This window comes from Bombina bombina, chromosome 1 (assembly GCF_027579735.1).
Source record: "Bombina bombina isolate aBomBom1 chromosome 1, aBomBom1.pri, whole genome shotgun sequence".
NCBI lineage: Eukaryota > Metazoa > Chordata > Amphibia > Anura > Bombinatoridae > Bombina > Bombina bombina.
Window position 1 is genome coordinate 513,444,939 of NC_069499.1, and position 25,654 is coordinate 513,470,592.

General features: G+C 39.4%; 1 protein-coding gene across 1 annotated transcript in view; it reads left to right on the forward strand.

The window, feature by feature from the left end:
• Window positions 1–25,654, forward strand: part of WDR75 (WD repeat domain 75) — a gene marked incomplete in the record, with an annotated part of 145,005 nt that overhangs the window by 88,728 nt on the left and 30,623 nt on the right. Inside the window, 2 exon segments of the mRNA XM_053698601.1 lie at window positions 2,266–2,360; window positions 25,048–25,143. Coding sequence (XP_053554576.1) covers window positions 2,266–2,360; window positions 25,048–25,143 — 191 coding nt within the window.

The window sequence follows — 25,654 nt, forward strand, 5'->3', positions numbered from 1 at the left end:
TTTATAAAGAAGAATTAAAGATTTCTCCCTAGCTTCCCAACTCTTAAAGGGACATGAAACCCAGCATTTTTCTTTTATGATTTAAAGTGAAGGTAAAGTTTTTTGTATTACAATACATCAATGCATTCTTTATCAATAGAATAATATAATCTCTAAGTTTATTTTTTTTGTACATTTTTTTTTTTTAAGCAGTTATTTGTATTTATATATTCCTACCATTTCCATGATAACTCCTCCCAACCTCTACTTCCTATGTTTCTGTGCTGTAACGTATAGAGCGGTCCCACCCGCTCTATACTTATCTCAAAAGCCCGTTCACAATGATCCTTTGAAATGCGCATGCGCGATTAGCACGCTGTCTACTGCGCATGCGCTTCCTAGCGAAACCAGTCTACAATGTGCATGATTTAGAAACATAATACTCAATGAATAGCTAAAATCTATTCATTCAGTACTATGTTATGCGCGAAAGAGCCGTCCGTAAAAGCCGATGTTGTTTTGCGGTGGTTCAAAATAAATTGACTGCGCATGCGCGAAACGGGAGCACGCTCAGAATAAAATATGGGGATAAAATATTAGCGCATGCGCAGAATAAGATGGAGGCAGATGATGCACATTGACGGCCGCCTAACGGCCAGATTTTCAGTTGGCTAGTTAGAAAACGTGACCAAGATAGTTTTTTTTTTTTTTTTTTTTTTTTAAACGGGTTGAATTCGGGCAGCATAAAAAAATCAATTTATTATGGCAATAACTTATTTTACACAAAAATTGGAAAATATTGATGAATGAAACTCATATTATTTTGGCACAAAGAATGATATTGTAGATTAAAGACCAGGTAAGTTTACCTTCACTTTAAGTAGAGAATACAATTTTAAACAACATTCCAAATTACTTTATTTAATTTGCTTCATTCTTCTGATATCCTTTGTTGAAGAAATAGCAATGCACATGGATGAGTCAATCACACAAAGAATCTATGTGCAGCCACCAATCAGCAGCTACTGAGTCTATTTGGATATGCTTTTCAACAAAGGATATCAAGAGAATGAAGCAAATTAGATAATAGAAGTAAATTTGAAAATTGCATGCTCTTTCTAAATCATGAAAGAAAGTGTTTTAATGTCCCTTTAAGACATTGCACATTTTTGCAATACTGACCCAAGCTTACTCTGAGTTTTAACCCCTGGGAAAGGGTTAGTCACATAGACAAAGGCATGCACTGAAGTTACAAGCAGAAAACAGCTACTGATTGGCATGTGCATGTGGCTGCCATTCCTAATTGGCTCACTGTGCTTGTGATGCAAAAATTAAATGCTCTAATTTTTTAGAATGTCCCTTTAAGGTTCCCTTCCTTTTCACCTTTCTGTTGTCCCACTCACTTCTGTTTATGTACATTAAAGAAACAGCGTACTGAAAAATTGGTATCTCCTTAATATAGTTCCAGTGACTTTTTTACCATAGGATAAATTGTTCCTTTAGGTTTATTTTTGTTTATTAAATAACTGGTTTTATTTGTTGCCATCACAACCAACTAAAAAGCTGCAAAGCAATGCACTTAAGGGGACATGAAACCCATTTTTATTTTTTTTATGATTCAAATAAAAGATTGCAGTTTTAAACAGCTTTCTAATGCACTTCTATTAATTTTTCTAAATTTGTTTGGTATCTTTTGTTGAACAGCATGGACCTAAGTTCAGGAGTGTACATTTTTCACTCTAGATCACTATATGGCAGCAATTTTGTATGACTGTTATCCATTTGTAAGAACACTAGATGGCAGCTCTTTCCTGCCATATAGTGCTCCAGACACCTATCTAGGTATCTTCAACAATGGATACAGTGGGGGAAAAAAGCAAATTTGATAATAGAAGTTAATTGGAAACTTTTTGTAAAAGTGTCTGCTGTCTGAATCTCAAAAGAAAAGTTTTGCTTTGCATATCACTTTAAAACTAGAAATATGACCGGGCTAGCCTTGTTAGTTGGAGGCTCAATCTCAGTATGGCTCCTCCAAATGAGGCAAGTGGTGGGTAGGGTTTGGTTATTGAAAAACAATTGCAGCATGCACAATGTTTGTTTTAAAACCATGTTTAGCTGTGTCAGATATGTTATTCTATAGCAATACAAGATAAGTCTAGTAGTTATCAGGTGTTCACTGTCCCTTTTAAGCTTAGCAGACCATATGAGGCTAAAGGATTTAGTGATGAACAAGACAAACTGTGCCAGTTACTATTTTTGTGTTTATTTTTCTTCTTGTTGCTCTAGGAATCTGTGTTTTGGAAAATTGAGCTGTTCCAAATACCTTCTGGCTTCCACTGACAATGGCTTCTTAAGCTGCTGGAACTTGCTCACCTGCGCATGTAAGAACATCCTTTCCTCATTTTTATCAGCATCATCTATTATCATATATATAATATTTAAATGGTTACCATTACTTTTTATAATACATATTTTTTTTAATTTTATTTGTTGAAGTCCAGCTCTAAAGGAAGCACCCCTCTTACATTTATTCATATTTTATAGCTATATTTAGTTTATATTTCTTTCTAATGACACTGTGAGTCCACGGATCATCATAATTACTATTGGGAATATCACTCATGGCCAGCAGGATTCGGCAAAGAGCAGCGCAGCAAAGCTGTTAAATACCATTCCCTTTACCCACAACACCCAGTCATTCTCTTTGCCTTCAGCAAGGAGGTGGTAATGTTTTTAGGTGTCTGAAGATTCTTCAATCAAGAGTTTATTATTTTTAAAAGCAGAGCTGGCTGTTCTGTTTTTTTCTGGGGTCTAGCTGTGTTCCACATCAGTCTCTTCAGTAGAGCTGTGGTGGCTTTTGAGCACTTGGAAACTGGTGGGATTTTTCATTTCCCTGTACCTTCCTTGTTTGGTGCTGCCTTATCTGGAATGCCTGATTAAGAGTAGTCAGTCCTTCATTTGTTCCACGGGTCTATGGGGGGAGGAAGCCTTTCCATATCTGTGAGCTGCCCTGCTGCCGGGCAGATTTGACTCAGGTAAGTGCCGGTTTTTATTTTCTTTATTTAAAAAGAGTTTGGCACTTTGATGGGTACAGGGACTGTTAAACCAGTGTGGGTTTATGTTTGGGCAGTATTTGGGCACTGTGTGACACTTAACCGGCTTTTTTCTATAGGGAAAATAGCAATGGAAGCCGGACTTTTAGTGACGCCCACGAATGGGAGGGGCTTATTCTGAGGTGGCAATTCTGTTTGGGCTGCCTTTTTTTTTTTGCAGTTTGCATTTCCTTTCAAAGGCTGCTGGGTCAGGATCATCAGGAGTATTTTCCAGCTTCAGGGGGTCAGGTAGGCACCTCAGCAGGGACAGTAAAGTTTTTTATTTTCAAATTTTTGGAAGCCAATTTGATTTGTTTTTGATAAAGATGGAAAAGGCTTTGCAGGTTGTCCCATGCAGCTTGTGTTTTGACTGTAATGTGGAGACATTACAGTATAGGGATAAGATTTTTGAATCTAAGCCATCATTATCTAAGGTTGATGCTGTTCAGGGGTCTCCTGTTCGGAATATGCCGCAGCATTCTCTTTGTGTGTCCCATCTTTCTGTGTCATCAGTTGGAGTTTCCTTGCAGGACATTGCTACCTAGATATCCTCTGCGGGAACTCATGTCCTGACGGCTTTTCCTGCATTACAGGGGAAGCGTAAAAGGAGATATAAGGATTCAGTGAGGAAGGTATGGTATCTGAATCGGGTATGGCTATGTTGACTGTTTCTTCCCATTGGTCTGATGGGGAAGATTCTTCCATAGCGTCTGAGGGGGAAGTTTCAGACTCTGATAGTATAATTCCTTCTTCTGCTTCTGAAGTGGTAACTTTTAGATTTAAGCTTGAGCACCTCCGGACACTGCTTAAGAAGGTTTTGGCTACTTTGGAGAACTCTGATACTACACTAGTAGTTACTCCAAAGAAATCTAGTAAACTTAGCAAGTTTTTTGATGTTCCCTCAGAGGTGGAGGTTTTTCCTGTTCCTGACAGTGCTTCTGAGATTATTGCACGGGAGTGGGAGAAGCCTGGGGTTCCTTTTTCCCCTTCTCCGATTTTTAAGAAGATGTTTCCTATGGCTGACTCTGTTAAGGAGTCTTGGCAGACGGTTCCTAAGGTTGAAGGAGCATTTTCCACTTTGGTTAAGAGGATCACTATTCCCATTGAGGATAGTTGTTCTTTTAAAGATCCTATGGATAGAAATTTGGAGGTGTTGCTTAAAAGAATTTATGTTCACCAGGGTCTGGAATGGTAGCCGTTCGGTGCATATTGCTACTGTTACCAGTGCGGCAGCATATTAGTTTGATGCTTTGTCTGATTCTATTCAGATGTATGTACCTATGGATGAAATCCAAGATAGTATTAAGGCTCTTAGGTTTGAAAATTTCTTTATCACGGATGTCTCTTTGCAGGTCATTAGATTGGGTGCAAAAATTTCTGGTTTTGCTATTCTGGCTCGCAGGGGTTTATGGTTAAAGTCCTAGTCTGCGGATGTGTTGTCAGTCTAAACTTTTGTCTATTCCTTACAGGGGTAAAACAGGTAAGGGACATTCTGTCCCTCAGGATAAGAGATAGAAGTCTAAGGGACGCTAGAGTAATTTTCGTTCCTTTCAGAATTTTTCAGGCAAGTCTTCCCCTTCCTCTGCCAAGCAGGAACAGTCCAAGTCTCCCTGGAAGTCCAATCAGGCTTGGAGCAAGGGGAAGCAGTCTAAGAAGCTTGGCTTTGACTCAAAGTCAGCATGAAGAGTCTGGCCCCAGTCCAGGAGCGGATCTTGTGGGGGGCAGACTTTCCCTGTTCGCTCAGGCTTGGGTTCGGGATGTTTTGGATCTCTGGGCGGTGGACTTAGTGTACCACGGATACAAATTGGAGTTAAAAAGTTTTCCTCCCAGGGGCAGGTTCCATCTTTCAAGGTTATCTGTAAACCAGATAAAGAGAAGCATTTTAAAATTGTGTCCAGGATCTTTCCATCCTGGGTGTGATAGTTCCTGTTCCAATTCAGGAACAGGGTCTGGGATTTTACTCCAATCTGTTTGTGGTTCCCAAAAAAGAGGGAACTTTCAGACCTGTTCCAGACCTCAAGAGTGTAAACAAGTTTCTCAGAGTTCCGTCTTTCAAGATGGACCCTATTAGCTCCATTCTTCCTCTGGTTCAGGAAAGTCAGTTCAGGACTTCTGTGGATCTAAAGGATGCATATCTATATATTCCTATCCACAAGGATTATCACAAGTTTCTGAGGTTTGCATTCCTAGACAAACATTTTCAGTTTGTGGCACTTCCTTCTGGCCTGGCAATGGCTCCCAGGTTTTTCTCAAAGGTTCTGGGAGCGTTAGCTGTTCTCCAGTTGTGGGGTGTTGCAGTGGTGCCTTATCTGGACGATATTCTGGTTCAGGCATCTTTTCAACAAGCATTCTCCCACAAATAGTTGTTGTTGTTTTTTCTGTGCTCCCATGGTTGGAAGGTGAATTAAGGAAAGAGTTTCTTGGTTCCATCTTCAAGGGTGGTAATCTTGGGAACCATTTTCGATTCTCTAGAGATGAAGGTTTTTCTGACAGAAGTCAGAAGAACAAAGATCTTCAACTCTTGTCTTGCCCTTCAGTCCTCTCCTTGGCCGTCAGTGGCTCAGTATATGGAGGTAATCGCTCTGATGGTGTCAGCTATGGAGATCATTCCGTTTTGCTTGGTTCCATCTCAGGCATCTGCAGTTATGCATGCTCAGACAATAGAAAGGGGATTATGCGGATCTGTCTCCGTGAATCGTTCTGGATCAGGTGACAAGAGATTCTCTTCTGTGATGGGTGTCTCAGGAACACCTCTCCCAGGGAAACTGCTTTCGCAGACCTTCCTGGGTGTTTGTGACCACGGATGCCAGCCTGCTGTCTGGGGCTCGTTGAAGGCTCAGGGTTTATGGACTCAGGTGGAATCACTTCTTTCCTTGAAAATCTTAGAGCTGAGGGCAAATTTCAATGCTCTTCTGGCCTGGCCTCAGTTAGCTTCAGCCCAGTTTATCAGGTTTCGGTTGGTCTATTTAATGTCAGTGGCTTACATCAATCATCAGGGAGGAACTTAGAGTTCCTTAGCCATGTCAGAGGTAGCCAGGATTATTCAGTGGGCAGAGATCCACAATTGCTTTTTGTCTGTGATCCAAATTCCAGGGGTGGACAATTGGGAAGCGGATTTTCTTAGCAGACAGACGTTTCATCCGGGGGAGTGGGAACTTCACCCGGAGGTGTTTGCCAACTTGGTTCTCAAGTGGGGGCAGCCAGAATTGGATCTCAAGGCATCTTGTCAGAATGCCAAGGTTCGGGTCGAGGTCAAGAGCTTCTCGGGCTGTGTTGATAGATTCTCTGGCAGTTCCTTTGAACTTCAGTCTAGCGCATGTGTTTTCTCCGTTTGCTCTCCTTCCACGAGTCATTGCTCGAATCAGACAGGAGAGGGCGTCGGTGATCCTCTTTGCTTCGGCATGGCCTCACAGAATCTGGTATGCAGATCTGGTGGAGATGTCATCTCTTCCACCTTGGAGTCTTCCGTTAAGGAAGGACTTTCTACTTCAGGGGCTCTTTTTTTTTTGCATCCAAATCTCGTTTCTCGGAAGCTGACTGCTTGGCGATTGAATGCTTGATACTATCAAAGTGTGGGTTTTCTGAGTCGGTCATTGAAACTTTGATTCAGGCTCACAAGCCTGTGACTAGAATAATTTATTATAAGATATGGCGTAAATATCTTTATTGGTGTGAATCCAAAGGCTATTCTTGGAGTAGAGTTAGAATTCTTAGGATTTTGTCTTTTCTCAAAGACTATCTGGAGAAGGGTTTAGTTGCTAGTACCCTGAAGGGTCAAATTTCTGTTTTATCTATTTTGTTGCACAAGCGTCTGGCGGGTGTGCCAGATGTTCAGTCTTTTTGTCAGGCCTTGGTTATAATCCGGCCTATGTTTTAAGTTTGCTACTCCTCCATGGAGTCTTAATTTGGTTCTTAGAGTCTTTCAGCAGGCTCCGTTTGAACCTATGCATTCTTTGGATATTAAATTGTTATCCTGGAAGGTTTTGTTTTTGGTTGCTTTTTCTTTGGCTAGAAGAGTTTCGGAGCTCTCAACGCTGCAGTATAAGTCTCTTTTCCTTATTGTTCATTCTGATAAGGTAGTCCTGCGTACTGCCTTAGGTTTCCTTCTAAAAGTGGTTTCGGATAGGAATATTAATCAAGAAGTTGTTGTTCCTTCTTTGTGTCCTAACTAATCCTTCTTCTCATAAGGAGCGTTTGTTGCACAACCTGGATGTCGTTCGTGCGTTGAAGTATTATTTGCAGGCGACTAATGATTTTCGTCACTTCTTTGTTGTGTTTTCTGGAAAATACAAGGGTCAGAAAGCTACGGCTACTTCTCTATCTTTTTGGCTGAGGAGTGTTATTCGTCTGGCATATGAGACTGCTAGACAGCAGCCTCCTGAGAAAATCATGGCTTATTCCACAAGGGCTGTTTCCTCCTTTTGGGCCTTCAAAAATGAAGCTTCTGTGGAACAGATTTGCAAGGCTGCCACTTGTTTATCTTTACACATTTTATTTCAAAATTTTACAAATTTGATACTTTTGCTTCAGCTGAGGCAAGCAGTGTGGTGCCTTCTGTTTAGTTTAACTGTCTTGTCCCTCCCTTATCATCCGTGTCCTCTAGCTTGGGTATTGATTCCCAATAGTAATTGATGATCCGTGGACTCACTGTGTCATAAGAAATAAAATTAAATTTATGCGTACCTGATAAATTTGTTTCTTTCTTGACACGGCGAGTCCACGGCCCGCCCTGTATTTTCAGACAGTTTATTTTTACATAAACCTCAGGCCCCTCTGCACCTTATATTACTTCCTTTCTCGATTTCCCTTTGGTCGAATGACTGGGGGTTGTGGGTAAGGGGAGTGGTATTTAACAGGTTTGCTGTGGTGCTCTTTGCTGGCCAGGAGTAATATTCCCAATAGTAATTATGATGATCCGTGGACTCACCGTGTCAAGAAAGAAACAAATTTATCAGGTAAGCATAAATTTAATTTTTCCTCTTTCTGGGGTACGTTTTTGTGAGCCCAGGTCTCGTGGGGCATTATTTTACCCTGTCCGTTTTAGCTCTCACTGCCTGGTTCCAAAATAATACTCTGAACCACACACACAAGTTGGATAGTGCGGGTGGTAATTCTGTCTGTGGGCTCTGTTAGGTCATTGATGTTGTTCCCATGCTCTGTTTTGGAAGACGGACTATTCTTTAAATCCTATATAGTCGCAATGTAGGTCACAGCAGTAGCCCCTTCATTAGAGCTGTCTGGAGTTTCTGCTTTATTTTGGCACTTTCAGTCTCAGCTGGCTTAAACCAGGCAAACAGATTTAATTCAAGCGTTAGATCAGCTTCACTTTTCCTGGCCTAGACTTCCTCTTTAGACCTAAACCTTGTCCCAAAGTAAAGACAATTCAGCGTATTGTGAGCATTTGCCTCTCATGTTACCATGTCTCATATTGTCTTCCTGGCTGTGATACCATCAGCATGCCACATTTCTGTATTTAGTAACTTACACAGCCCTTGGTTTCCTGCACAAGATGGTATTATCCTCTACTATGAACTTGGAAATTGTTCTTCCTCCTTTTGTTACAATCCTTCTAATGACTGGGAAACATTTTTAAATATGTTAGATGTGGTGTGAGCTCTATTAATATCTAGAAAAGGTGCTATAGTTCTATTTTATTTTTTGGTCATAAAATTGTGTTATTATTTTGTTTTATAAAAAAAGCCTTTGTTGTATATTATAAATATTACTTTTAATGCAGCCGCTTCCTCCCTGGTTATTTGTGAGAGCTCTTCCCTTCTGTAACAGAGCTCTCATTGATTTGGCACTGGGCATTTTTCCTTGAAAGAGATGCTTATGCTGGCTTCTGTGTGATCTATACAGATGCTTGGCTTGGTGTGACCTCAGGTGCTGGCTCTCACGATTTTCCATGCCCTGTTTAAAAATAAAAAATAAAAATAAAACTGTTTCTACAGCTGGTACACACATTTCAAATGTCCAAAACTGTATTTGCTTCTCAAATTCTGAGTTGGATGCAAATTCAGGTCTCATCCCAATATAACACTAAATTACAGGTTGCAATTTAAGTTAAAAGATGTCTGGGGGGTTTTTCAGATTTTTACAAGGATAGTTTTATTTCATGGTTTGCAGACGTTTGATATTTTTCCTTGAATATGTTATAATAAGATAAAATTGTTATTAATATAGTGCATGACTGCTAGAATATCAAAATGTTACCACATTTCTAGTTTTATCAGCGGTCTGCTTAAAGGGACATTCTATTGTTTAAAATTACATGCTCTATCTAATTCATTAGTTGTAGCAGTACTGTATGGGTCCAGAGCAGTACTTTATGTATATGTTTAAACCCTTTTGTAGGCGTTAAATACATAGAGTTGGAGCATCACTAGTGTTGAAATTTACATGTACTAACAAATTATCGTTTCTCATTAGAAAGGCCCTTTATTGTGTGTGTATGTGACTGACATTCATTAGTCAGTTCCCCAGCAGCTCCCTATATAACACTTATACTGCTCAATACATTCTAACTGCAAAAACACTGAGGGCTGCAGCATCCTTTAGGACTATACATGGCTTGTTGGCTTATATATTTCATTACTGTACTTAGATTGTAAAAAGTACATTAAAGTTGTAGGGTATTTAAAGGTTTAGTAAACACCTTGAGATATTTATATATATTTTTTAGATATTCTTTAATTGTTTATTTCTTTCATGTAATTAGCAAGAGTCCATGAGCTAGTGACGTATGGGACGTATGGGATATACATTCCTACCAGGAGGGGCAAAGTTTCCCAAACCTCAAAATGCCTATAAATACACCCCTCACCACACCCACAATTCAGTTTTACAAACTTTGCCTCCTATGGAGGTGGTGAAGTAAGTTTGTGCTAGATTCTACGTTGATATGCGCTCCGCAGCAAGTTGGAGCCCGGTTTTCCTCTCAGCGTGCAGTGAATGTCAGAGGGATGTGAGGAGAGTATTGCCTATTTGAATGCAGTGATCTCCTTCTACGGGGTCTATTTCATAGGTTCTCTGTTATCGGTCGTAGAGATTCATCTCTTACCTCCCTTTTCAGATCGACGATATACTCTTATTTATATACCATTACCTCTGCTGATTTTCGTTTCAGTACTGGTTTGGCTTTCTACAAACATGTAGATGAGTGTCCTGGGGTAAGTAAATCTTATTTTCTGTGACACTCTAAGCTATGGTTGGGCACTTTATTTATAAAGTTCTAAATATATGTATTCAAACATTTATTTGCCTTGACTCAGAATGTTCAACATTCCTTATTTTCAGACAGTCAGTTTCATATTTGGGATAATGCATTTGAATCAATCTTTTTTTCTTACCTTAAAAAATTTGACTTTTTTTCCCTGTGGGCTGTTAGGCTCGCGGGGGCTGAAAATGCTTCATTTTATTGCGTCATTCTTGGCGCGGACTTTTTTGGCGCAAAAAATCTTTTCTGTTTCCGGCGTCATACGTGTCGCCGGAAGTTGCGTCATTTTTTGACGTCCTTTTGCGCCAAAAATGTCGGCGTTCCGGATGTGGCGTCATTTTTGGCGCCAAAAAGCATTTAGGCGCCAAACAATGTGGGCGTATTATTTGGCGCCAAAAAATATGGGCGTTGCTTTTGTCTCCACATTATTTCAGTCTCATTTTTTCTTTGCTTCTGGTTACTAGAAGCTTGTTTATTGGCATTTTTTCCCATTCCTGAAACTGTCATTTAAGGAATTTGATCAATTTTGCTTTATATGTTTTTTCTCTTACATATTGCAAGATGTCTCACGTTGCATCTGAGTCAGAAGATACTTCAGGAAAATCGCTGTCTAGTGCTGGAACTACCAAAGCTAAGTGTATCTGCTGTAAACTTTTGGTAGCTATTCCTCCGGCTGTTGTTTGTATTAATTGTAATGACAAACTTGTTAAAGCAGATAATATTTCCTTTAGTAATGTACCATTGCCTGTTGCAGTTCCCTCAACATCTAAGGTGCAGAATGTTCCTGATAACATAAGAGATTTTGTTTCTGAATCCATCAAGAAGGCTATGTCTGTTATTTCTCCTTCTAGTAAACATAAAAGATCTTTTAAAACTTCTCTCTCTACAGATGAATTTTTAAATGAACATCATCATTCTGATTCTGATGACTCTTCTGGTTCAGAGGATTCTGTCTCAGAGATTGATGCTGATAAATCTTCATATTTATTAAAAATGGAATTTATTCGTTCTTTACTTAAAGAAGTACTAATTGCTTTAGAAATAGAGGATTCTGGTCCTCTTGATACTAATTCTAAACGTTTAGATAAGGTATTTAAATCTCCTGTGGTTATTCCAGAAGTTTTTCCTGTTCCTAATGCTATTTCTGAAGTAATTTCCAGAGAATGGGATAAATTGGGTAATTCATTTACTCCTTCTAAACGTTTTAAGCAATTATATCCTGTGCTGTCTGACAGATTAGAATTTTGGGACAAAATCCCTAAAGTCGATGGGGCTATTTCTACCCTTGCTAAACGTACTACTATTCCTACGTCAGATGGTACTTCGTTTAAAGATCCTTTAGATAGGAAAATTGAATCCTTTCTAAGAAAAGCTTATCTGTGTTCAGGTAATCTTCTTAGACCTGCTATATCTTTGGCTGATGTTGCTGCAGCTTCAACTTTTTGGTTGGAGACTTTAGCACAACAAGTAACAGATCATTATTCTCATAATATTATTATTTTTCTTCAGCATGCTAATAATTTTATCTGTGATGCCATTTTTGATATTATCAGAGTTGATGTCAGGTTTATGTCTCTAGCTATTTTAGCTAGAAGAGCTTTATGGCTTAAAACTTGGAATGCTGATATGGCTTCTAAATCAACTCTACTTTCCATTTCTTTCCAGGGTAACAAATTATTTGGTTCTCAGTTGGATTCCATTATCTCAACTGTTACTGGTGGGAAAGGAACTTTTTTACCACAGGATAAAAAATCTAAGGGTAAAAACAGGGCTAATAATCGTTTTCGTTCCTTTCGTTTCAACAAAGAACAAAAGCCTGATCCTTCATCCTCAGGAGCAGTTTCAGTTTGGAAACCATCTCCAGTCTGGAATAAATCCAAGCCTTCTAGAAAGGCAAAGCCTGCTTCTAAGTCCACATGAAGGTGCGGCCCTCATTCCAGCTCAGCTGGTAGGGGGCAGGTTACGTTTTTTCAAAGAAATTTGGATCAATTCTGTTCACAATCTTTGGATTCAGAACATTGTTTCAGAAGGGTACAGAATTGGTTTCAAGATGAGACCTCCTGCAAAGAGATTTTTTCTTTCCCATGTCCCAGTAAATCCAGTGAAAGCTCAAGCATTTCTGAATTGTGTTTCAGATCTAGAGTTGGCTGGAGTAATTATGCCAGTTCCAGTTCTGGAACAGGGGATGGGGTTTTATTCAAATCTCTTCATTGTACCAAAGAAGGAGAATTCCTTCAGACCAGTTCTGGATCTAAAAATATTGAATCGTTATATAAGGATACCAACGTTCAAAATGGTAACTGTAAGGACTATCTTGCCTTTTGTTCAGCAAGGGCATTTTATGTCCACAATAGATTTACAGGATGCATATCTGCATATTCCGATTCATCCAGATCATTATCAGTTCCTGAGATTCTCTTTTCTGGACAAGCATTACCAGTTTGTGGCTCTGCCGTTTGGCCTAGCTACAGCTCCAAGAATTTTTACAAAGGTTCTCGGTGCCCTTCTGTCTGTAATCAGAGAACAGGGTATTGTGGTATTTCCTTATTTGGACGATATCTTGGTACTTGCTCAGTCTTTACATTTAGCAGAATCTCATACGAATCGACTTGTGTTGTTTCTTCAAGATCATGGTTGGAGGATCAATTCACCAAAAAGTTCATTGATTCCTCAGACAAGGGTAACCTTTCTGGGTTTCCAGATAGATTCAGTGTCCATGACTCTGTCTTTAACAGACAAGAGACGTCTAAAATTGATTTCAGCTTGTCGAAACCTTCAGTCACAATCATTCCCTTCGGTAGCCTTATGCATGGAAATTCTAGGTCTTATGACTGCTGCATCGGACGCGATCCCCTTTGCTCGTTTTCACATGCGACCTCTTCAGCTCTGTTTGCTGAATCAATGGTTCAAGGATTACACAAAGATATCTCAATTAATATCTTTAAAACCGATTGTACGACACTCTCTAACGTGGTGGACAGATCACCATCGTTTAATTCAGGGGGCTTCTTTTGTGCTTCCGACCTGGACTGTAATTTCAACAGATGCAAGTCTCACAGGTTGGGGAGCTGTGTGGGGATCTCTGACGGCACAAGGAGTTTGGGAATCTCAGGAGGTGAGATTACCGATCAATATTTTGGAACTCCGTGCAATTTTCAGAGCTCTTCAGTCTTGGCCTCTTCTGAAGAGAGAATCGTTCATTTGTTTTCAGACAGACAATGTCACTACTGTGGCATACATCAATCATCAAGGAGGGACTCACAGTCCTCTGGCTATGAAAGAAGTATCTCGAATTCTGGTTTGGGCGGAATCCAGCTCCTGTCTAATCTCTGCGGTTCATATCCCAGGTATAGACAATTGGGAAGCGGATTATCTCAGTCGCCAAACGTTGCATCCGGGCGAATGGTCTCTTCACCCAGAGGTATTTCTTCAGATTGTTCAAATGTGGGAGCTTCCAGAAATAGATCTGATGGCGTCTCATCTAAACAAGAAACTTCCCAGGTATCTGTCCAGATCCCGGGATCCTCAGGCGGAAGCAGTGGATGCATTATCACTTCCTTGGAAGTATCATCCTGCTTATATCTTTCCGCCTCTAGTTCTTCTTCCAAGAGTAATCTCCAAGATTCTGAAGGAATGCTCGTTTGTTCTGCTGGTAGCTCCGGCATGGCCTCACAGGTTTTGGTATGCGGATCTTGTCCGGATGGCCTCTTGCCATCCGTGGACTCTTCCACTACGACCAGACCTTCTGTCGCAAGGTCCTTTTTTCCATCAGGATCTCAAATCCTTAAATTTAAAGGTATGGAGATTGAACGCTTGATTCTTGGTCAAAGAGGTTTCTCTGACTCTGTGATTAATACTATGTTACAGGCTCGTAAATCTGTATGCAGAGAGATATATTATAGAGTCTGGAAGACTTATATTTCTTGGTGTCTTTCTCATCATTTTTCTTGGCATTCTTTTAGAATTCCGAGAATTTTACAGTTTCTTCAGGATGGTTTAGATAAAGGTTTATCCGCAAGTTCTTTGAAAGGACAAATCTCTGCTCTTTCTGTTCTTTTTCACAGAAAGATTGCTAATCTTCCTGATATTCATTGTTTTGTACAAGCTTTGGTTCGTATAAAACCTGTCATTAAGTCAATTTCTCCTCCTTGGAGTTTGAATTTGGTTCTGGGGGCTCTTCAAGCTCCTCCGTTTGAACCTATGCATTCATTGGACATTAAATTGCTTTCTTGGAAAGTTTTGTTCCTTTTGGCAATCTCTTCTGCCAGAAGAGTTTCTGAATTATCTGCTCTTTCTTGTGAGTCTCCTTTTCTGATTTTTCATCAGGATAAGGCAGTGTTGCGAACTTCTTTTGAATTTTTACCTAAAGTTGTGAATTCTAACAACATTAGTAGGGAAATTGTGGTTCCTTCATTATGTCCTAATCCTAAGAATTCTAAGGAGAAATCATTGCATTCTTTGGATGTTGTTAGAGCTTTGAAATATTATGTTGAAGCTACTAAGTCTTTCCGAAAGACTTCTAGTTTATTTGTTATCTTTTCTGGTTCTAGAAAAGGCCAGAAAGCTTCTGCCATTTCTTTGGCATCTTGGTTGAAATCTTTAATTCATCTTGCCTATGTTGAGTCGGGTAAATCTCCGCCTCAAAGGATTACAGCTCATTCTACTAGGTCAGTTTCTACTTCCTGGGCGTTTAGGAATGAAGCTTAGATTGATCAGATTTGCAAAGCAGCAACTTTGTACTCTTTGCATACTTTTACTAAATTCTACCATTTTGATGTATTTTCTTCTTCTGAAGCAGTTTTTGGTAGAAAAGTACTTCAGGCAGTGGTTTCAGTTTGAATCTTCTGCTTATGTTTTTCATTAAACTTTATTTTGGGTGTGGATTATTTTCAGCAGGAATTGGCTGTCTTTATTTTATCCCTCCCTCTCTAGTGACTCTTGCGTGGAAAGATCCACATCTTGGGTAATCATTATCCCATAAGTCACTAGCTCATGGACTCTTGCTAATTACATGAAAGAAAACATAATTTATGTAAGAACTTACCTGATAAATTCATTTCTTTCATATTAGCAAGAGTCCATGAGGCCCGCCCTTTTTTGGGGTGGTTATGATTTTTGTATAAAGCACAATTATTCCAATTCCTTATTTTATATGCTTTCGCACTTTTTTATCACCCCACTTCTTGGCTATTCGTTAAACTGAATTGTGGGTGTGGTGAGGGGTGTATTTATAGGCATTTTGAGGTTTGGGAAACTTTGCCCCTCCTGGTAGGAATGTATATCCCATACGTCCCATACGTCACTAGCTCATGGACTCTTGCTAATATGAAAGAAATGAATTTATCAGGTAAGTTCTTACATAAATTATGTTTTTTCCTTTTTTCATGTAATTTAGCTCTGAAAACTGATGATTTTCTAATTCTTGGAACATGAAAAGCACTCATGCTGATATGACAGTCAGCAAACAGGAATGTCTTATTACAAGATGTTTATTGTCCCTTTAAATAATAAGATGCGGAGGGGCGGAGCCAACCGCTGAATGAAGAGGTGATGTGTCGGCTGAGCTCTGATGCACAGGAGAGCTAATTAACAATATAATTATAGCCTAATTAGCTAAATACTTTAAAAAACACACCGTTTATTGTTGAGGAGGTGTAGTGCAAACCAACCCGCAACTTGGCTGAGCAGAAAGGGCTGCGGTAGATACGCTGACTCTAAACCCGATGTTACCACACAACTGCACTAATAGTGTAAGCTGAAGGGATTGCTTATATTCACCAGTGTCGGCTTTGTCTCCGGAGGGTCGGGGATCCGCTCCGGAGATCATCAATAGCAGAAACCGGAGGCTCCTTAAAGAAATAATACATCTCTAGGCAACAACGAGCAGGAGTGGTGTCGCTGATTGCCACTTCGGAGGACAGTGCTAGGAGCAACAGAGAGGCATTGAGGTCCGGTAAGCTAGTGGGACAGAAGCCTTGACAGAAGGGTCATAGATAACAAGCCCTACACGTTATTCACAGCTCAAAACAAAGAGCGACATTAAGACTTGAACTCAGTGGCTGCCGGGAGGTGATAGAGGGTTAGAGACTAAACCCTTTATAAGTTTAAGAAGATCTTAGAGAACTTTGACTGTGAGTGATAGAGGGGGATGCCTTATATACTGTCTTCTTGCTTGTCTATGTAGGCTGCAGACAGCTCAGATAACGATACTGAAATCGGATTGGGAACTCACAAGAAGAGCTGTATATAATGCAAATCACTATGCTCTCAGATAAACGCTAAAAAATAACAGCCTCATACGGTCATTGTGTTTCAGTAGTGATCCTTGCACACCACATGCTTGTTTTTTTCTCGCTGGCAGTATACACCCTCTTAACTGCTACTGAGAAAGTACAGGTATCAGATAAGACCTCAAATTAGCAGCCCCGGTAGCTAGGGGGGGATCAGGGGTTGCAAAAGCTGCAATTGACTATTTATATACAGAGTGCTGTTGTTTGACCTGGGTCCTGTAATCTGCAGAAATTAGTTATGAGGCAGGAACCTACCATATAGCACATACATATGCTCTACCTTTTGGGGAAAGTCCAGAGCAAGCTATACTGACTGCAATAATTTATCCTGCTACCAATACATTTACTACATTACTGACTCCTAGGGCAGAGCTGTAAAATACTGTGCCGGTTATATCAGAGACTATCTTGAGGCAGGATTTAACACTTGCTGAAATATCTCAATACAAAGCTGAAAAATTGGGCATTGCTGTGCTATTCTCTATCCCCTCCATTTCCTTCTGACTTCACTCAGCAGGTCATATCCCACTTTCCCTCTCTGACTTCGTCCAGTGTGGACACTTGCCCCGGGGAAAAGAGACAGCATAAGTGATGCAAGAATTTTGCTCTGGAGTGGCATTTATATACTCTGGCTTAATTAAGCTGAAACAGCGAATGAAAATAAATAGCTGAATTGCCGTGTGAAGCAGCTTGGCCAGATGGTCTGACAGAAGCCTAATGATATAAAAAATAAAGGACTTTTTTCTTTTATCACAGCAAAGCCCTTATCCTTCATAAATTGCCACAGGGAACTATCAATATGTATCTCAGCAAGGGATGAGGGCGATATAGATAAAGCGAGTGAAGATTTTGAATGAACGGCGGATGGCTGTTGGGATTTGAATTTGTTTGTGCATAACAAGACAACTAGCAGAGGTTTGGAGTGCAATTAACCCCCTCCCTTTGCATTGAGAGAGGGGGGAACTGTATATATATTTATAAGGAGACCATTGAGCAATCTCACTATTTTACAGTAGCTGAAAATAAACTACTTTTAGCTTATACCTGAGAAGAGCAGAGGGTGGAGTCTGACTTTATATCTCTATCTAGCTGACTACTAAACTTAACTATATAACAGTGCATTTTCACCAGCCTTTGCATTTGCCATGTCCACAAGAAAAGGCCCCAAAAGTGATAAAGGGGCGAAATCCATCTCAGTGGACACATTCTTCAAGACAGCTAAACTAACTAAACCTCAAGATCACCCCACAGCTGAAATGGAAGAAGACCTGGAGTCTGAGGCTGAGGTGGAGTCTAACGATATGATACCTGTAACTAGAGCAGATCTCCAGTCCTTAGTCTCTAAACAGGACATTACATCTAATTTTGAAAAGCTGTGGGAGAAAATGGACAGTTTCCAAGCAACAATCACTGGTAGTCTTACTGAGATTAAGAATGAGATCTCGGAACTGGGAAGCCGGGTAGACTCTCTAGAAACAGCCACAGATGAGATGGGAGAGGAGGTTGCTACAGTCTCGGAAGCTCTGGCTTCACAACAACAAGCAATAACGGAGTTGGAAGAGAAAATAGAAGATATGGAAAATAGAAGTAGAAGATCCAATATTAGACTTAAAAGAGTACCGGAGGCCATAACGGCTGAAGAGCTTCACACTTATCTCCAGCAATTGTTTCATACTATCTTGGGAACACCCAATGATTCGGAATACCCAATAGAAAGAGCTCATAGAGCTCTCAGACCCAAACCGGATCAGCCTCCAAGAGATGTTATCATCAAAATGCTGCGGTTCCCAGATAGAGAGAGGATACTTCTAGCAGCCAGACAAAATCCCACATTTAAATTTCAAGGAAATATCCAATTTTTTCAAGACCTCCTCGTTTAAAACCCTACAACGACAAAATGCACTGCGACCTCTTACTCTCCTTTTGAGGAAAAATCAGATCTCATACAGATGGGGCTTTCCTTTTGCACTGCAAGTGGTGCGGAATGGAAGAATGTTATCTATTAAGACAATAGAGGAGATACCTGATATATGGAAATTTCTTGATCTAGAACCCCCAGACGCCTCAACTGGAGGAACACCCACCCGCCCGCCTGATTCGTCTCAAGTTCGTCCGAAACCTCAAAGATCAAAATGGAAGAAAGTCACCAAGAAGAAAACGAAAACTTGAAATTGCATGATGAAAAACACACGAGTTAGAGGAGAGTATCTATGCTCTCTTGTAATAAACCCGGTGTTTACCCGAATTTGATAACCTCGGACTTAGCAATGGGGTTAATTGTTTGGATGTTCTAAAAAGACCTGATATAAATATATCACTCACTAAGAAAGAAAATTTGTTATGGTTTCTGGTAAGACTACCTGTTTGCCATTATTTATATTTGTTTTGATACATGTTTATCTTAAAAATATGTCTATCAGTTAATGTTGATTTTATGTTTGTTTATGTTATGTAGAGTTGTAAGACACTGTGCACTGAATGTTTGCTCATCAGCGGAGGCTGCTTTAGGGAAATACTGGAGATGGGAAGAGAACCAAAGACCCCTAGAATACTGGAAGAGGAGGGATGGAAACCCTTATGACAAAAGACTACTACATCCCTTACTAGTGCAGACTGTAAGGGGTAAGAGATTAACATATACACATGTCAGGGACAATGACGTTACCTAGGATTGTACTGATCTCGCATAATGCGAGAGGTCTTAACACGGACATTAAAAGGAGGACGGCTATGACTAATTATAGACGACTAAGGGCCACTATTATTTATCTTCAGGAAACCCACTTTCTTAAAAATACTATACCAAAATACTGGGCAAAAGACTATCCACAGCAATTCCACTCCACCTTAGATTCCAAAAAAAGAGGAGTTTCTATCTTGATACATTCATCCATACTATTCTTACACAAAGAAACCATCTCAGATGTGGAAGGTAGATATCTATTAGTGTTAGGTAGGATAGGGGAAACAGATGTGCTTCTGTGTAATGTCTATGCTCCTAACGAGCAACAAGATAATTTTTTTGACAACATTTCACATTTATTGACTAGCTGGTCTAGAATGCGAATACTACTGGCGGGAGATTTTAATATTGACCTTCAGGCATTAGTAAAACAAAATCTTACCCCGTCATCTAAAAAAAGCATCGTCAAAAGACTGCTAAAAACATCCTAGGCTTACTTGAGCAACATACTCTGCAGGACACTTGGCTGACATTGAATGGAGGATCTGGAGGCACAACTTTCTACTCATCAGCCCATGATAGTTACAGTAAAATAGACTATGTATTTACAAGTCAGATCCTAAAGCCTGCAATACAATCTATAGACATACATCCGTGGGTGTGGTCTGACCACTCCATTACGCAACTAAATTTAGGTAATCTCTCAGGTCCAAACAGAATAAAGACCTGGACATACGACCCATCCTGTACTAAAAATCCATTCATAAAGAATAACAGACACTTAGAAGAGTATTGGCAGATTAACATAGATTCCACAGTGAACCCGATCACGCCATGGGCGGCGCACAAAACAGTGTTGAGAGGGATCCTTATTAAGGAGAAAACTCAATACAAGAAACAAATTGAATCTCATATAAAGCAGATTGAGGCAGAAATTAAATCTCTAGAAACACTACATAAACAAACCCAGTCAAAAGCTACACTGACGCGACTCACTAATAAGACAGTTTGCACTCATTATTAAATGAACATTCTTTAAGAGCGGCACATAAACTAAAAACAAACTACTTTATCTTTTCTAATAAACCAGACAAATAGCTAGCGAAGAAAATTAGGGATAATTACCAGGCTCTTGCTATACCACAGATACAGAGTTCTAATGGGCAGATGACCTCCCACCCTCAGGATATTGTTGACACATTTGCCCGGTTCTATAGTGAGCTTTATGATGGCTCAAAAGTGCAACACAATCCCTCCACACAAGAGATATTTGATTCCTTCCTCTTAAAAGCAAACTTAACGCCAATAACTGAGGAAAATAGAGGTGTTCTAAATGCCAAAATTACGCACGCGGAGGTGTTGGCGGCTATTAAAGAACTTAAGCCAGGTAAGGCCCCGGGACCCGACGGCTTCCCAGGGGAATATTATAAAGCATTTAAAGAGGTATTGGTGCCCCATTTAGTAGTATTCGCAAACCATATTATGGAGGGAGGGGAAATACCTAAAGACCTTCTTCGTGCTAGGATAGTGGTCATACCGAAACAGGGGAAAGATCCTAAATTTTGTGCTAGTTATAGGCCAATTTCTCTTATCAATCAAGACCTCAAAATAGTTACAAAAATATTGGCCAACAGATTAAAACATATTTTACCCTCTATTATACATGCAGATCAGGTTGGGGTTATTAAGGATAGGGAAGCCCCGGATAATATTCGTAAAATGATATCGGTAATAGATTATCTTCGTGACAGGGGAATGCCTTCTCTGGTCCTATCACTAGACGCGGAGAAGGCATTCGACAGGGTGGATTGGAAATATATGCTAGCGGTGCTTACAATGATGGGATTTAATGGAGGATTTTTACAAGCTATTAGAGGTCTATATTCGACACCTACAGCCCAGGTTAGGGCGATAGGACACCAGTCTACAGAAATACACATATTCAATGGCACACGACAGGGGTGCCCGCTCTCACCTTTAATCTTCGCATTGTGTATAGAACCACTGGCAGCATACCTACGGAACTGTCCAGACATATCAGGGGTGGAGATAGGGAAGTTAAGTCATAAAATTGCCCTGTTTGCAGACGATGTGCTGCTTACCATTACGAACCCATTAAAGTCCTTGCCCTTTTTATACCAGGCATTAGATTTGTTTTCCCAAATATCGGGCTATAAAATCAACGCGGATAAGTGTGAGGCACTCCCTCTATCTATCCTAAAACACACGATTAAGCTGATCGAAGCTAATTTCGATTTTCAATGGGCGTTAGACGGGCTAAAATACTTGGGGATTATGGCTGTGACACACCACAAGCGGAGCGGTGCGCAGCGTGTAGATGCGGCTGTTTGCGCTCAGTGTGTCCTGCCTTTTCATCTCTGAGCACTCTGCTGCATCAGGATGCGTAGCTGAGCGCTCAGAGATGAAATAATTAAACTTCAGAAGCGATGCGACGCAGTGCGAAGCAGCTGCATCGCCTCGCGCCGCATCGCTTTCAGTGTGGCACAGCCTTTAAACTAAGTACACATTCCTCAAAACTGTATGCAGCAAATTATGTTCCCCTGTTAAAGGCAATCCGATCTGAATTAAGGAAGTGGAGAAAGATGGGTTTCTCCTGGTATGGCAGAATATCTGCAGTGAAGATGACAATCCTACCCAGAATTTTATACTTATTTCGAGTACTCCCCATCAAAATTAATATCCCAGACCTTGATAATATTCAGAAGGATATTCATAGATTTCTGAGGGATAATAAGCACCCGAGGATATCGCGTCATATTTTAGATCGACATAGACAGCTGGGAGGGATGGGAGTCCCTAACTTACACGACTATTACACAGCAGCTCGTCTGGCCCAGAATTCGATACTGGGGAGACGACAAACAGACATACTATGGCCTGCTCTGGAAGCAGAAATGCTAAATCAAGAGACGCCAGATGGTATTCTCTGGGACAAAGATCTCAGGGAATCTGATGCTTTATATCAAAATAAAACTACACTGTTTACCAGAAAGCAGTGGATGGCTGCTAGTCGGGTGGGAGGGATAGTTCCTGTACATTCACTGACAATACCACTGAAATACATAGTAAATGACGACTCCAAACATAGAGTTATGAAATGGGAAAATAAAGGGTTATATAGGGTAGCAGATTTACAGCTCCATGGTAAGCTGTTGACATATACTCAACTTCCGCAAAAACTTGAGCCCATTCATTTGCATTGGTTCCTATACCTCCAGACGATATCAGCCATACGAAACTACTTAGGGACAGAGGTGACACAACAACGACAGACAACTTTAGAAAACCTGTGTACATCCCTTAACAGACCTAAAAAGGCAATTTCTAGATTATATATTTCTATTCAGGAGACTAAGATCCAGGCTAAATCTTCAGTAATGTTAAAATGGGAACGAGATCTAGGTAAAGAGATTGAGATAAATGGGATGAAATGTTCTCTCAGGCTAGTAAAGGACTTATAAGTGCGGATCTTAGAGAAAATATATTGAAAACATCTTTTAGATGGTATCTGACACCAACAAAAACAGCTCATATGGATAAAGGTAGCAATAAACACTGTTATAGAGGCTGTAAAATAACAGGTTCCTATTTCCACATGTGGTGGGAATGTACTAAAGTAAGCAACATATGGCAAAAATTGTCTGAATTATTGAGCAAGGTGTTGAATGAACAGATTTCTCTCACTCCAGCACAGGCACTACTACACGAGAACATAGCTAGATTTAATACACACATAAATGTGTTTATCAGGATTCTGTGCACTACAACGAGAATAACTATTGCAAAATATTGGAAGACGGAAATACCGTTGTGGGCAGAGGTTCTAGCTACAATCCAGGTGACATATTTGATGTGTGAATCAGCAGCAAATGCACTAGACATGGAACCTTGGTTCCAAAAGGTCTGGTTCTACTGGATAATGGAAAATAATAAATAGTGACACCTTTTAATAGGTAAGAGGCTTAGAATTGGAGAGATGAGTAAGCATACCCTATATTTAAGAAGGAAGAGAGGGGAGATGGTTCGCTAAGGGGGATAATTAGGTCCTTGGTAGATGTATTCCTAGATGAGCAAGTAATTTTTAGATACAGAGAATATAAAGTGTGCAGTGACATAATATAACTCTATAAATGTGTCTATACCTTTAATTTGTTGGTTTAGTTTGTTTGTATTTAGGATGCTGATAATCTATGTTGAACATATAATGAGAAATCACCCCCCACATTACCCTACTCCCTACAAAGAGTATTATCCTAAAGGAGGATAAAAAAGAGCAATAACAGGGGGAGAACTTATGAAGAAAAACAACTCCACAGAATACTATGAAGAATACTGTTTTGAGAATATACGTTATAAATACATCCAATTGCCAAATTCTTCAGGTGTGCAAGCAAGGGATGAAACATACGAACTGTTAAGAGACTCAAATAAAGGGAAACATTCAGAGATGAGCACACTTGTGTTAAGAAACTGTTGTATTATGTTGTCTGATGTACCCAAATTGTGAAATGTATGTATGTTCTCTGAAATATGGAGAGGAGTTAATAAAAATTATTTCAACTAAATAATAAGATGCAAGTCCTTATTAGTGCAGCCAACATTTAAAACATGACCAATCTTTATCTTCAGTTTTCTGTTTAAAGGGACATTGTACTCTGAAACTTTCTTCCCTTTAATTTGTTACCAATGGTCCATCTTACCTGCTGGGGTATATTTTAATTATATCATTTTCAGTTATTTGTAGTAACTGCTTTTGTCTGAGTGAGATTTTTGTATCTCAAAGAGCTGGTTGTTCTCATTGATCTACAGCCAGACTTTGCTTTGTAATACCTAACTATTAACTGTGTGTTTAGACACACTGTAGATAACATTTTCATGATCCCAAGTGGATCTGCTGCTGTTAGGATCTGCAGCAGGTTCCGCTCTGGACTAGCAGTGCTCAGCGGGTCCCAAGTGGTATTTCTACAAGGGTTGATACGCTTAAAATAACATGCTCTAATGAATTAGAGCCTGCATTTTTTTTATTACTATTATTGCCCTTTAAACTTTTGTGTGGTTTTTTTTTTTTTTTTTTTGTTTTTTTTACTGTGCTGTGAAATAATCTGCACGTTGTGAGCGTTTCTCTCTATAGCTGTTTAATGTAAATATATATATATATATATATATATATATATATATATATATATATATATATATATATATATATATATATGGCAACACATAGCCGAAACATTGCGTGTCAGACCGAACATTCGGTGTTTGCACCCTCTATGTACTATTTCCAAGCCAACTGCTCTCTTCTTTTTTCCTTTACCATTGCCTGAAGCCACACAAACGTGTATATTGAACAAAGACACTTTTAAATAAATACGTTTTTGAGCTTGCTGTTTGGTATTATCTGGATTTTCAGCATTATTCTGGACAATTACTATACTGGACAGTCCAATTTCCTAATTGCTTTTTAAATTGTTTTTAAAGAGTGTACCACCGGTGGTTACTTATCATCAATTATATTGCAATATTTTTATAAAGTTATGAAGTTATATTAAATACTGTTATTTTTGTGTAAATATTAATTTTTTGAAAACAAATTTTTGCACACATTATATACCTAGCTTTTTAGCGCAACATCCGTATTTTATCTTTACTTCCCTGAATTGCTGTCAGAGTGCTTTTCAATTTTTGATGTTTGCTGATATTTGTATAGTGTAAGATAGTTTATACCTTTCCTGTGTGTCCTTAATCTGTATTTTATTTTGTTTGCAGTGGTCTGGAGGGCAAAGCTTGATACTGTTATTCTGGAGCCTGATCTACTCTCCGAAAATGTGGCAGCTGTGTCTTGTGCCTCAGGAAGCTCAACCTGTACGTAAGAAAATTAAAGATCAAGAATCTGAGTGAATTTCTTAGGGGGGAATGTACATCTTAAAAATGTTGTACTTTAGTTTAAGAAAATGGTAGGCAAAATACTATATATTCCCAGCTTGTCATGGTTTAAAAATAACTACAAATATGGCCTTTACACTGTACAAGTTTTAAGTGCTCTGAAAAAAATTAGGGACAATAAATACTTTGAGATTGTACTATAAAAATTTTAATTATGTGAGCTAAAATAACTTTACAATAGATTTTCATTATTTTGTTCCCTTATCCTTTTAATTGTGGGCTTTTCTTTTCCTCTGAGTTTGTTCAAAGTAATGAGCGTAGCCATGTTGTTGCCTGTTAGTTATAAATTACCTTACAACATAACTATCTTAAAGGGACAGTCTAGTCAAAATTAAACTTTCATGTTTCAGATAGGGCATTCAATTTTAAACAACTTTGCAATTTACGTTTATCTTCAGTTTTGCTTTGTTCTTTTGGTGTTCTTAGTTGA